General features: G+C 41.5%; 1 protein-coding gene across 5 annotated transcripts in view; it reads left to right on the forward strand.

Annotated features, from left to right (window-relative positions):
• Positions 1 to 13,253, forward strand: part of CCSAP (centriole, cilia and spindle associated protein) — a 173,182-nt gene extending 159,929 nt beyond the window's left edge. For all 5 annotated transcript variants that reach the window (XM_069606936.1, XM_069606934.1, XM_069606933.1 and 2 more), the window contains exon 4: positions 4,962 to 13,253. In XM_069606936.1, the coding sequence (XP_069463037.1) occupies positions 4,962 to 5,132 (171 nt within the window). In that variant the 3' untranslated portion in view covers positions 5,133 to 13,253. The remainder of the gene's footprint in view (positions 1 to 4,961) is intronic.
• The last annotated feature ends 366 nt before the right edge of the window (positions 13,254 to 13,619 follow it).

Consider the following 13,619-nt stretch of genomic DNA (forward strand, 5'->3'; position numbering starts at 1 on the left):
ATAGGGGTTGGCCCTGATTGGACAAAGTCCTGAGGAGGACTACCTGGACACACAGGATTATGGGCATTTGTAGTTCAGGGTCATTTGTTTTAGTTTTAAAACTGCTACCCCTATGTTTGTGGTTAGTCTTCCAGAGGATCTGGAAGGGAACAAAAAAGTGTTATCAAGTTTTAGAAAGTGAAACAAATGTTTAAAGTTGAATTGTTGTAGTAGCAGTAATACAAGAAGTAACGCCTCCGTCTTGCCATAGAATGTGAAGCATGATGCATGCAATCCTTGTAATCCAGTTCACTCTTATTAGCTTGAAAGAAAGGACGGAAACCTAAATGACTGGCTTGAAAGGAAGGAAACGTTAGTCTCTTCTAAATGGTTGTATTTCTCCAGAGATTGTCGTCCTGGATAAAGACAACACTTAATAAATCTGTATTGACGATCCCATGGACCACTTGATCTCTGTGGCAGAAGACTGTTGGATAAAGTGTGCCTGTGCTAAGCCATTCTTGATGTGTAATTTGTAGTGCTGTTTTAATTTCCGGTATCTTAAAGCAGCAATACAAAACTAAAAGTTGCAAACTACTAGGTGGCCTAAAGTTGCCCCTCAATTCTCCACATACACACATCACGGTTTATATTTTTTTATTGTATTTTATAACTCACCCAGAGTACATTCCCATTGGCGAGTAAGGATTTTTGAGGCCTGTTAAGTGTCAGCTTGAGACTCACTTTGGTTACAAGATGTCACTATCCGGTTCAGCTGCATACTGGGCAGAACTGATATTGCAGCAGCTCTGCGCTGAGGTCCTAACTGCGTGGAAGAACACAGATCACTGATGGTGGATAAGTGTTATGAAGCTCGGCCTGCGTTCCACTGCAAGGGCTGGATAAATCAAAGAAATCTAGTTAACCAATCCAGGCAAGAGTTCAGAATTGCCTCCCGGTGCATGCCAAGCATGACCCAGAGGGAGGAGGGAACCATCATTGGCAACCCCCTTAGCTGCTACATGGACTTGAGGAGTTGACAAGAGTGTCATGGAAACTGCCAAAAAGAGAAGATGGAAGAGATGTAGAGGCAGAAGGCTGGTTAAAATGAATAAGGAAACTTAAAGCACCAAAGAGGGCAGTGGAAGTTGTAGGGGCTGGGTGGTGGGGAAGAACCAAGGTGGGGAAGGCTTTGATTGGGAACATTAGCAGAGGAGAGATTTGAGGTAGAATCAAGGGGTACAGGTGGAGAGAAAATTGAGAGCTCCCTTTCGGATCAAGATCTCTGCAAATCGAGGAAGAATAGTAAGGGGTGTTGGCTGAATAGAGCTGTGACATTAGGACAGGGAGGCAGCGTTTGAGAAGTAGAACAGGCCGTTTTTATTACCTGGTGGGTGGAAGATCTGCTGTTTTGCCACTTCGAGGTCCTCCCGTCCCTGCAGGCTAGGTCGCTCAAAGTAGCTGGGGATGACCTCCTCCAACATCTAGGACATAAAGTTGATGATCTGAGCCTGCCCGAGGAACCGGAAAACGAATTGTTCGCAGATCATTGTCATTGCAAGCTCCAGATTGTGAATGACTGAACAGTTTGCCCTCTTTGAAAGGGAGCCCATAATAAGATTTACGAAACAAACACTGCTGTTGGCGACCCTTTTTTCTCCATCTGTATGCAGGATATTACTAAGGATTATTGATATCGTTTTTTTTTTTATAATTCGCTTAATGCCAAGAGCTTTCTAAGCACAGACCCGGAATTAGAACCTGGTGTGCACTATACCTCTGAGCTATACCATCCAATTCATGCATTGCTTCATTTGTTCATTCACAAAATGCGAACCACACTGATAACTAGCAACAGATGGAACCTGAAATGCTTTTGCACTTGTGTTTCTCATCACTTTGACAAAGGCATGTCTACCCCCTTTCTCAAGGGAACCTGCAGGGGTGAGTGAATTGGTGATGTGACTTTTCTGTTCCTTTACCCCCTTTCTTGTGTGGGGAGGTGATACCATCCAACTTCTGCAAGCTTCTTGGGCGGAGGGCCAGTTTGCACAGGGTGGTGCCTTACTCCTGTCCTCGGATGCCCAGAGTTTATATGGTTTTCCTCCCCTTCCACTTCTAACAAAGCTTGTACACAACCTGAAACAGACAGCAATCTTTCACCTTATTAGGATTGCCAACTGGTCAAAAAAGGCTATGTCTTGGACGTCTGGACCTTGAATTACTTGCTGTCTTGGCTTCTCCCAAATCGCCCTGACTATTCAACTGGGGTGGATGGTCCTTCACCCATCCGCTTCGTTTACACTCCTTAGCAGCCTAGACGTATTCTATGCTGATTCAGGCCTTTGTCAAAGAAACCTGAAGATATCAGGATAGCATAGAAGAGCTTGACCAGAACCCGTCCTACCAGGAAAAGGACTTGCTTTTTCGCATGGTACTCTTTGGAATAATATGATCTCTCATCTACTTTGTCATGACACTTGGTAGAGTCTGGTCTCTCAACTCCTTCAAAATGTAGCTTGGGGCCATTGGTGCCTACTTAAACGTGGGATTATGAACTGCCTCGCTTGAGAACCTGATTCTTGAAGGCACTTTTACTTTAAAACTGTCTCCGTCCAAACGATGACATTGTGCTCCTTGGACATCGGCATGGCATTCTGGGTGCGAAGGCAAAAACCCTTTGAGCTTGTGGCAGACGTGCCTACATTTGAAAATCATGCCATGCATATGTACTCGTGCCAAATTAACATTTAATATTCGGAATCTACAAAAAAAAGTAGCCATTTCAACTTACTACAGGCATCCCTTATTTATTTCTATCTTGGTCAATTTAAACTTTCCTGCTTTGTTCATGATTAAAGATGTTTTCTTTTAATTAGCACATCTGTTCAGAGCTGAAGCATTTTTCTTTAATATATATATATATATATATATATATATATATATATATATATATATATATATAGCACAGTGAGATACAATTATTTGCCCAGGATCAAACACTTTAGCAAAGTGGTGAAGCTGGAATTTGAGACCAGTCTTCAAGCACATGACCGCATATTTTCTAGTGGGTAGAAAATGTGTTTGGCTTTTAATAATTTAGCAGTGCAAACGTGGTAATAAAACAGCTTGACAATGTTAAGCATAAACTGTGTAATTGTAGCGCACCCCCCCCTCTTCTTTGAATGGACGAATACACGTTTGAGAATGCAAAGAAATGCAAGCTTAAACATGTATGGTTCTTCAACTAGGCTCTCAACACTCAATGACCCCATAACAAAGGTTACTCGGATAAGTTTGATCATTCTGTATAAATGCAAAACCTCATTTGTGCGTGACAAAATAAGAGCCCATAATAGAAATGAGAAACGGTTGTTTGCTTTGAAACAAGGCACGGACCTGGATATTTATCTGGAGCTTTGCCTTTCTGACGCAGATAGCTAATGCCGCCCCCCCTCAATTCTCATCACTGACCAGATACAAAGAGGTGTTAATTGTTTAAATGCTCCCAGAGCTGGAGGACAGCCAGATGCCTACTGCAGAAAGTTATTAGCCAGTTTATTGCATTGGGGTTTATACTGTTTAAGCACAGGCTAGCAATGCAATGGAAGAATAGTACGGCTCCGCTTAAGATTGGCCAGGTGATTTGATTCAATGGTCTATAGTTGAGATGGACTTGCATGTACAGAGGTCTGCCAGGCCTGGAGCAGAAAGTTTGCACTCGAGATGGGGTGAATTCCTTGATCAACTGCCATACCGGTCTGATATCAGGCCACCTTGACTTTGGTTACTGTACATCTCCGATGATCACTTGTAGATGAACTTCACATGGACGCTTGCAACCCCAAAGGCAACCTTTTTGGGTGACGCACTGGTGTTTAATGGTAGAGGGGTGGGCTTTTATACTCTGCCGACTGTAGTGGTTGATTATGAACTTGCACAGTATGCATACGTTAGCCTTCGGTTGTATTTATACAGCATACAAAATGGAATCTCGTGGCAACTGTTTTAATGGTAATTGTAATGTTGATTTCAAATGAAATGTGTATTTTGTTTAATCTGGTGGGGGTGCTGAAATGAGCGCACCAAAGGATTAGGAAAGTCTACGCTGCTTTTTGTGACAGTTGGCGGTGTCACCCCAGGCTCAGGTGTCTATGGTGACTCTAACCTGCTGGTGGTTATCGACATTCTTCGAGGCCCACAAGTTGAAAAACAAGACCCTCCTCAGGGACTTCATGCACATCAGTTGAGGCCAAAATCCACCTTGGTTCCCTACCATCAGCATTTTCCTTTAGAATGCGGCTACACTTTCTGCAGGCATTATTCACTCTACATCGTTTGTAGAAATAATGCTTTTGGAAGGGTCTTTTTAAGAAAATTGTTTGTGGCCGATTGGGGACCTTCCAACCACCCTCCTTCAATCGGAGATGCTAGGGGGGAATCTCCGAAAAGCATGGAGGAAAGGAATGATGCATGCATATTACCACTGTACTTGGTCCATAGATCCCACTGCTCCTTATGTACAAAGTCCAACTGAATAAAGGGACTGACTGGGGCGAGTGCTTGTTTGTGGAGCTGTACAGTGGTTTGGCCATGTGCCCACATGCGTTGTTAAGTAATGCTGTTTGCAATGGGATCATGTCCTTTTCATGTTACATGGAATTTCTTAAGCCCCATTTCCACTATGGTGAGTACCCTTTTCTTGCTTTAAAAAACGTTTTTTTTCTTCAATGCAGGAATTTACTTTCTGTGGTTCTTAGCGACTGAAATATATTCGTATGTCAAACATCCTGGTGTATTGTAATTCTGAAAGAGCCCCCTCCCCCATTCCCACAGTGACTATGCTCTTGTTTTTTGAGGGGGGCTGGTTTGATAGAGTTGATTGAGGGTGTCATGTGATTCTTATGAACGTAACTTGGACTAAAGAGCAGGAACACAACATTGAAGTGTAATTAAACTATTGAATGATCATCTCTCTGTAGATTCATGATTCTGCTTTGAGGGCAAAAAATAGAAGACAGAAGGAAAAAAGGAAACAACTGCTGCAGAAACAACGTGCGGACACAGAAAGAAACGTGATAAGAAAGTCTTCCCCACCCGAAAACCCGTGGCTGTCCGAATACATGAGATGCTATTCTGCCCGAGCACGCTGACGAGTGTTATATCTGTGGAGGAATTGAAAAATGGAGGAAACTTTTGTTTTTCAATAGATTTATATACGTTTTTACGTGTAGAAAGCCAATTCAATATGGGACCTTTTTTGTAGACCACTCACCGGTCACTTTTTTTGCTGGCCCCTTGGAAGATTTAACATTTTTATATAAATATGCCTCTGCACCCTGTTTTGCAGTTTTAAAATGTATTTAATTCTACAGCAACTTTCATTAAGGTTTGCAGTATGTTGTCACTCAATGGGTCGGAAGAGCAGTTGCCATTTTGTTGCTGGTTGAAATAGTCTTCAGCCACATGAATGGTAGAAGGTATAAAAGTAATGGCACCCCCGAGAATCACGTGCCATTATTTAGCGTGTGCTACCCAAAAGAGAAATTGGAAAAAACTAATCAGTGGAGGAAGGGACTGAGGGGTAACGTCACAATTCTTAATCTAGATTCCGAGATCTGCCTGTCAGAATAGGTCCTTGGGATTGGTCTGTTTTGCACTTGTTTGTATTATTATGGAGTGAATGTTAATTTATTGTGCGAGTCCAATGAGGTGAAGGTGGATTTAAGCTGTAATTGTATACTTTATTTTTGTATTCTTTACATTAGCGGTAAACCCAAATCCGAGTGTTCAATTATTATGATCTATTTTGAAACTGTTTTTTATCCCTCTTGTTTAGAAGCCTAATGTGGTCATTTGGCCTGTTTCCCAGCCATCCATTTAGTACTAGAATGCCCAATCATCTTCCAAGACGAATGTATTTTTTATTGAAAGCCTAATAAACGCTTTTTGTACCCATGACAAGGATAAGAAATTAAACACCCTGTAGCATGAAATTGAGAAACGAAGGCTCCACGCACTCACCCCTGTGCCTTACTTCACATGCTACTGTCAATCAACTCCAGGCATAGAAATCTGGGATATTTTCCTAAACTGATCCTGCCATGCCTGGATTGTGCTGACTAGCTGCAGACACTTCTGGATAGTTGGGCTTTCATTGTAAACAATCAGAGAGATCTGTTAAAATGTCACTCATTTATCCTGCAACATGCACTCTTGAGTTTGCATTAATGGGGAGACATCTCAAAAATGTAGTTTGCATCGCTCATGTTCCATTTTTATCTTTGCGCCCATCAGAAAGTACAATTTGAAAATGGTCTTATTTTGGGGGTACACAGGGTTTCTGCTTTGTTGTGCAAGAAATCTCTGAATGGGTCCTGCCCCCCACTTAGTTTTTTTGTTACGAGTTGAAGGCTTGTCTGTTCTTACTCAGAAGCCAGTCGCATAGTCTTTGGCCACTGCTAGCTCTGATCAGCTTTTTGGAGTCAACACCTCTTTTCTCTGTAGCCAAATGCAAGGTCAAAGAGCATTGGGCTCCAGCCCAGAATTGTGTTGCTGGAGTGCTTCATTAAGGCTCTTCACAGAGGGGGAATCAAAGTGAGGAACTTTCTTGTCCTAATATCAGTTGGCCAATGCAGAAAATGGATAATGGAACATCTGCCCCTGCATATCACCTGCACTTCCTAGACTTGCTTTTTAGTACAGAAATTGGCAGTCACTAAAAGCATGGCTTCCAACCATAACTCACTTGATGAATGTGAATCTATTTTTATTTGCCTAAAATTACCTCAGTGAAGGAAAATAAACCCCTTTTGTAATTCCCAAAAAATAATTTGCGCCAACTTCAAAATGCACCCAGGTAAAAATTCTAACTCCATTCATATCTCATCCCAGTCTCTTACGGCTCCTAACTAGTTTCTCTTTGCAATACGTACGTACAATCATGTAGGACTGCTCTGCAGAGCCCTTGTGTTCTAATGGTACTGCATGCAAGTTTGTGTAGCACTCATTGTACTGTTATACAATAGGCACAACAATTTTCTTTTGATTGGAATGGACATTTAAGTGCAATGGTGGCAGCCGGTTTGCCTCTGAAATGCTGATGGGCAGGGCATATTATTAAACACATTTCATATTAAGCCTGTTGGTAATCGCCAGCTTTATGCAAAGGTATTGTCCAGTAGAGCATTCTGCGATCTAAGCCACCCTTTTTTATTTTGCCACTTGATCAGTTGCTGCAGGTACTCCATCCTTTTTTAAGGTTAAGCAGGGAAAACGTTACTGCATTCTACTTGCTGTTAAAAAAAAAAGTACACTATTTGTCCACAAATGTCCGAAGGCAGTGCTGCAATGATGTTAGCAGACTGCTCCTCTGCCAGTGGATTTAACCTTGCGTGTACTAGTGTGAAGTGATCCTCTTGGAGTTGGTCAACTTGGGTTTGTGGAATGCTGTATGTTTCTGCTTGTTCCTTTTACCTCTGGGCTTCATGGCTGGCAAAAAAATCATGAGTGCCAGATGTTGGTCGGATCTGCATTTGTGCCAAATGTTTTATAGTGTCCAGGCATGGATCCAAGACACAAAATGCTGCGCACCCAAAGGCCATCCCAGAGTGGGTGGGAAAGATGTTCACCACGTTTTATACCATCCAAAAAGGTTGTGTGAAATTTCCGTTTTTCATGCTTGTCCACCCTTTGCTTGCATGGTTCCACTAGGCAGAGACTTGGCATGAGGTAAATGGCAATTCACATGACTTTAATCAAAGTAGCAAAGGACATGCAGCATTGCTCGGGCCTACTTTTAAAGATTGGCCTCGCTCCTGCCTGTCTGCCATGGCACCTGACCAGTGACCGATCAGAAAGGCAGCCCACTCAATTTACCTGACGTAACGTGCAGAGCGTTTACATTTGCCTTTTAATACTAGGTGAGGACATTTGATACAAGAGAGGCAATGGTGGCTGGTCAAACCTTTGTCCAATAATAGGCACACGCAGATAGATTTGCTGGAGATCCATTTTGGTCAAGTAGGTAAGCCCAAATTACGGTTCTGTTTTTCTGATTCCAAAATCAGCAACATATCACTTCCATCCTTTTCCTGTTAAACTGCATACCGCTGTGATAGTTAAAAATAAATAAACTGAGATTGCAGTGGGTTAAACCGTGGTTGGTGGCATTCCTCTGCTAAAACGACAAAAAGGATAAGGCAAACGGACTTGCAAATACAATTCAATCAAACTTTATTTCAGGCAATGTGCCCATAAAACTCAAAGAAAACAGTCAATAAATAAAGTGTTAATTCATTATCGGCCTTGTGTGTACATAGTAATTGGATACAACTGGTCAAATGGATTTGGAAAATGATATAATCCTATATATAGTTGATGACCTATTATATAGCTCAGCCGTGAACCCATGAGTTCACGGCTGAGCTATATAAATCTGTGAACTATACTATACAAATTAACAATTCCATGTTACAAGCAATTTAAAATTATATAATCTAACAGATTAAGATTAGCAACAGTTCAAACAAATCATGCAGCCAGAAATTGCAAGGACAACTTCATGATGGGCTGTTTTTTTTAGGTAAAACATAAGCGCCCTTTGCAGAGTTTGCATTGTATGTTCTACAAATTGGGGTCACCCATTTCCTTATCTTGGCGTACCATCAGCAAATTAATGGAGGTGGATCTCCCTTTCCGGTGTAGCTGAACAGGAAGAACAAAATCTTGAATGGAACAACTTTTTCGGTTACCATTTGCCTGTGAATTCACCCACAAGCAAGATGTTCAGTCGGTATTTGAAGTACAAAGTCCTTCTTTAAAGTGTTACTATTTCATTAAGAAATAGTTCTGGAGAAAATGCAATCTTGTGAACAATATATACTTTAAAAATGGGCAGTGATTCTCAAATTGGCCTTACAGGTGTAACATTTGTAGGCTTTCCCTTACATCACACATCTTACTATTAGCAACAATAGATTCTTGGACTGCCACGGAGTCTTCACATGGTTATACCACATCCTGTTTTCCCCATTAAGCATGTCCCTTCTTGCTTCTTTATACAGGCTAAATTCCGTTGTGCATTGTATGCAAATCCTATAAAAAAGAGGATTAAAAGCTGTTAGATAATGTATTGGCATACTTCCAATGTTGTGGGACAGCTTTGCGGTAGGCCAAGAATTTGTTTTATACATCTAGTTTTGATAGTTGGCCAGCTGCCTTGAAACCCCAAACTTTCCTGCCATAAATTGCAGCAGGGACTACTTGGGAGTTAAAATGGCTAGCATGGTAAAGTTGTTGCCTAATTTGTGACTTAAGGCTCTAACTGCTCCTGCACCCCTGGCCAGGGCTTGTTCACTCTTGTTAAATTGGTCTAACCAGGACACTGTTGCATGGCAACGAGACCCCAAGAAGTCAAAACTACTGACCTGGTTGAGAGGAGTGTCTTCTAGTAAGATGTTTAATTTCTTTGGTAGTGAATGGTGACCACACCATAACCACCTTCTTGCCTGTATTGAAGATTAATTTTCTTTACAGAATGAAGACCCAATTCCTGTTTTAGAAATGATGACCACGTCATCCTCAGCAGTGCATCTATTTATTTTTCCCCAATCTGTAGGTCCATAAATCCATCCATATGACCCAGGGTATGTGCCTCTGAAGCTGTGCAGAGGAGTAAAATACAGTGCCCGTTTACTTAAGACATCAGATTGCCTTGCCCAATCCTCCTCCTTCTGTGGGTGTCCCTGAATTTGAAAGACCCATCAGTGCCTATCAAACTGGGTCCTATTCATGGAGTGTGGTCATTGATACTGTGGCAGGGTGTGCCTTTCCCCCTTCCCCTTTAGTGGAGGGGTGTCTTGTTCTGAACGGACTCTCAGCTGCAAGTTTAAAAAATCTTCCACGTACTAAGGCTTAATGGCCTAGTGCATCGTTGCCTTGTGCATCTTTCTAGTGTTGGGTTTAGCTAACGTTGCAGTCCCTGAAATGGGTATTGCGGGAGCTGTGGTCTCGGTTTTGGGGCAATTCGAACTACTTGATTGTGGTTCCAGAGTGCATAGAGCTCTGTTATGTCGAGCCTATCCTTCCAACTCATTGTTCCCTTTCTGCAATCCACAAGTTCATTCAGAAACTGGCTGTAGCTGCAACCTCATCTACCTAGGCTGGACGTATCAAATCTAGTGCTCCAGCCTCTGCTGTCAGGCTGGGAATCCCTTGCATAGATTTGACTACAGAACGACATTATTCCATGTGTAGCCTATCCACCTCATTCTGGGATTAAACAGGATTTAAGTTTGCATGAAGGAAAAATAACTAAGAAAAACTCCACAACACGACTGCTTTGAAATTCCAAAAAACGTGCATGCTACTGTAGCTCGAAGTTCCACCTGCCAATCCCCTGAAACGATTTTCTTCCCCCACACAGAAAAGTGTGAAATGCTCAACTGTGTTTTAGCAGAGCTCAGCATCTTGTTTCTGTAATGCACACCTTGCTCAATGTTTTCAGTAGGCCTTGGCAATGTAAGTATTCTCTCGTACTAAATCCAATGTCCTTATTACATTTATTCTATTTTCACTGCAATACTGAATAGCTAGTTTCCATTGGAAAAGTGCATCTTGTGAAGACAAGTTAACCAGGTATCCAGTGTGCAACTGACATCTCATCTGTAATGTGTTGAACATCACCCTTGATATATTGATTGTTGTGGAGGTCTTAATGCCGTTCTAAACTCTTTCCAACCATTCAGATACCACTATGTTTCTGCTACTTTAGTGATGATTAAAATTTTAGAGAAATTTCCATCCACCGGCTGTGGAAGATGGTGCTTATAGAGACGGTTTGCTGTCCCTCTGGACCGCTAATCGGAAACCTCCCTGTAGATTTGCAGGATATTTGCATTATCCATTGGAAATGCAGCCCTTTTATTTAGCCTTACTGCTATGAATGACGCTGTGCCCTTTTAGTGATGGAACAGCCTAAAACCTGTTCCATGTTCACGTGTGAAAATGACTCCTGTGGTTGTTTTCCAATGCTACAGTGATACATTCTGCTGCCTTTCCAATAGGATCTACATGCACTATTTTGTTTAGTAAACCTTGTGTTGCCAGTTTGCAGCCCATATAGAGGTAAATACTAGTTAGTGTAATTGGCTGCTGTAACTGATACAAAGGGCTGCACTACTCTTGATGACTTCCAAAAACAAAATGAATAACCTTCCGTCTCACGTTCAGCTTTAAAATGTGGCAAAAACACTACCTTTAAGAAATTCAGAACCTTTTAAGTTTCCCTAGGTGCTCTTTTGCTCAAAGCACAGGTCTGCAACCTAGCGCTGTCCACACACCTTTCAAAGGGTCTGGCCATGTCCACTTTTCCTAGATGAAGAAAATTGGATTCCGTTTGCATAGTAGATTGCTTGCACCCATTAGACTGTATGATCTTTGTGGGCCTCAAACATCTGCTTCCCTTCTGGAAAATGCTAGGGCAATCCTACTTGCCCTGATCTTACTACGGTCTACTCTGTTGTCCCAAGTTTGAACTTGCTCTTAGTGTCCCAACACATTTGTCACTCACGAGTCCATTTGGCAGGAATCACATCTCACGTTTTATCTTATTGAGGTCTCTGCGTCACCATTCATCTGTTACAGCTACCTCCCCTATAATTGGGCACTCTAAGCCAGAAACCTGTCACATACTCTGACCCATTGTGCAAAGAAGTAATCTTAGATTATAAACTGCATCCTAAAAAGTTCACGAAAAATTGCTGGAAACTTAAAACTTCCACACCAGCCAACTCCTAGAGCTGCTAAGCCAGACCTCCTTTAGGGCTTTGTGTATGGGCTTTAGTGCTATAAAAAAAATTACACTGATAATGGTGCACAAGTGCAAGAGAAGTTTCGAAGGCACTCCCGTTTGCTTTCCCAAATTTCTTTCTGAGGACGGTACTCATTTGTGGTTCAAAATTGCTCCTTCAAATCTTCACTTGGTATTGCTGACATATTTCCATGCTATTGAAAGCAATTGCTTGTTATTTGTCTTCCACTATGAGATTTGGGTAATAGCAGAAGGGTGAACCGTGCCCTTGGTTTTTGGGTCCCTATATAATTCTTGTACTTAACACTATTTGAGAAATTTGGTCCGTTGGGAATAAGTAGCAGTTCTCTTGGGAAACCTGAAAAGGAAAGTTGTTGTTGGGACAAATTTCTTTGGCTCCTACACTGAGCATAGCTTGGTTCTTCTGAAGATTAGCCACCATTTAAATATGCCCATCCCCTCAAATGACCTTGATGGTTTGTTCCATGTATTCAGAAACCAGCTGCCCCAGGCAATCCTTGCATCGTACACCTGTTTATTAAAATTCTGTAACCTCATCCACACTTACTGCAGTAACATTTGCATACGGGAGCCATTCTGTATTGGTGAGTGGGGTATTATTTAAAATTACTTTGCCTTATGTATATCCTATTGCAAAGACAATAATAAGAACCAAGTGCTCATTCACACGCAAATCGGTAGTCTTTTGCTGCAAACCTGCTGGGGGCGGGGGGGATGGAAAGTCTGAGTTGGGCCGGTATAATTTGAAATTTCATGAGTAAAATCATACACTTTACGTTGTGCTTCATCCATTTCCTATGTGTATATAGATTTGTGTGAGATCGCTGGGAATGTCTACCTTGGGTAATTTCAGTAAATGTGTACGTGGGGCGAAATCCTTTAGAAGTGTTTTTATTTCAGAGCATCCATTTAAAGCATACCCTTGAGGGGTTAGGGTAAGCTGACCTAAGCGTACATCCCCTGTTTTGGCTGGAAAAACTGAGCCTAGACCTGGATGAACCCCTCTTGAACTGGAGCATTACAAATCTGCCAGTAGAATATAGATTTGTTATTTGTATTTCAAAAACTGTTATGGGCGTCCCCTTAATAGGATGGTGTTTATTACTAGAAGTGAAGCATATATTTTGCTCCTAAAACCATTAAGTTTTCTCTTAAATCAAGCTACCTCAAAGATGTTATTCATAATGTTCCTATTGCAATTGGTGCTCTCGTTCTTATTTCTCCAGGTTGTGCAGCTTTTGAGTGGTTTATCCTTTCCCAGGCAAAAATATTTGTATTTTCTAGTTCCAGCGTAGGATGAATAACTTTTATTTTTTCTAATCTATCATTTTACGAATTCTTAACCTTGTGTAACTGTGTCTGAATGGAAACAAAGTAACTTTATATTTTAAGATGGTGTTTTTAGTGAGACCCAATAAATGTGTTCAGCGTTTTGCATTGAGTTGTGTTGTATATGCAATTGATGACCAATTATTCACAACTGATAGTTTATCAAGCGTTGATCTCTCTTCTTTTCGGCCTCCATGTAAAGCTTCTGAAAATGTTGCCAGTGTTCGAACAATGAGAGAAAACCGAATATTAGCTGTTTAACAAGTCACTTAATTTTATGGCATCCTGAGACTTGCTACATATTGAGAGGCCAGCCATTTTGTGCTGGGTACATAAAACTGATTTTAACCAACTTTATTGTAAGCAGACACTGTCTATTTGTGGAGTGTTTCAGGGTCACCAAATGCAGAGCTGGCTACAAACAGCAGCAATCTCTATATACTGTACGTATTCTCCAAAGAACTGACCATTAACTGTA

Source organism: Ambystoma mexicanum, chromosome 4p (assembly GCF_040938575.1).
Source record: "Ambystoma mexicanum isolate Mex_15411 chromosome 4p, UKY_AmexF1_1, whole genome shotgun sequence".
NCBI classification, from domain to species: Eukaryota; Metazoa; Chordata; class Amphibia; order Caudata; family Ambystomatidae; genus Ambystoma; species Ambystoma mexicanum.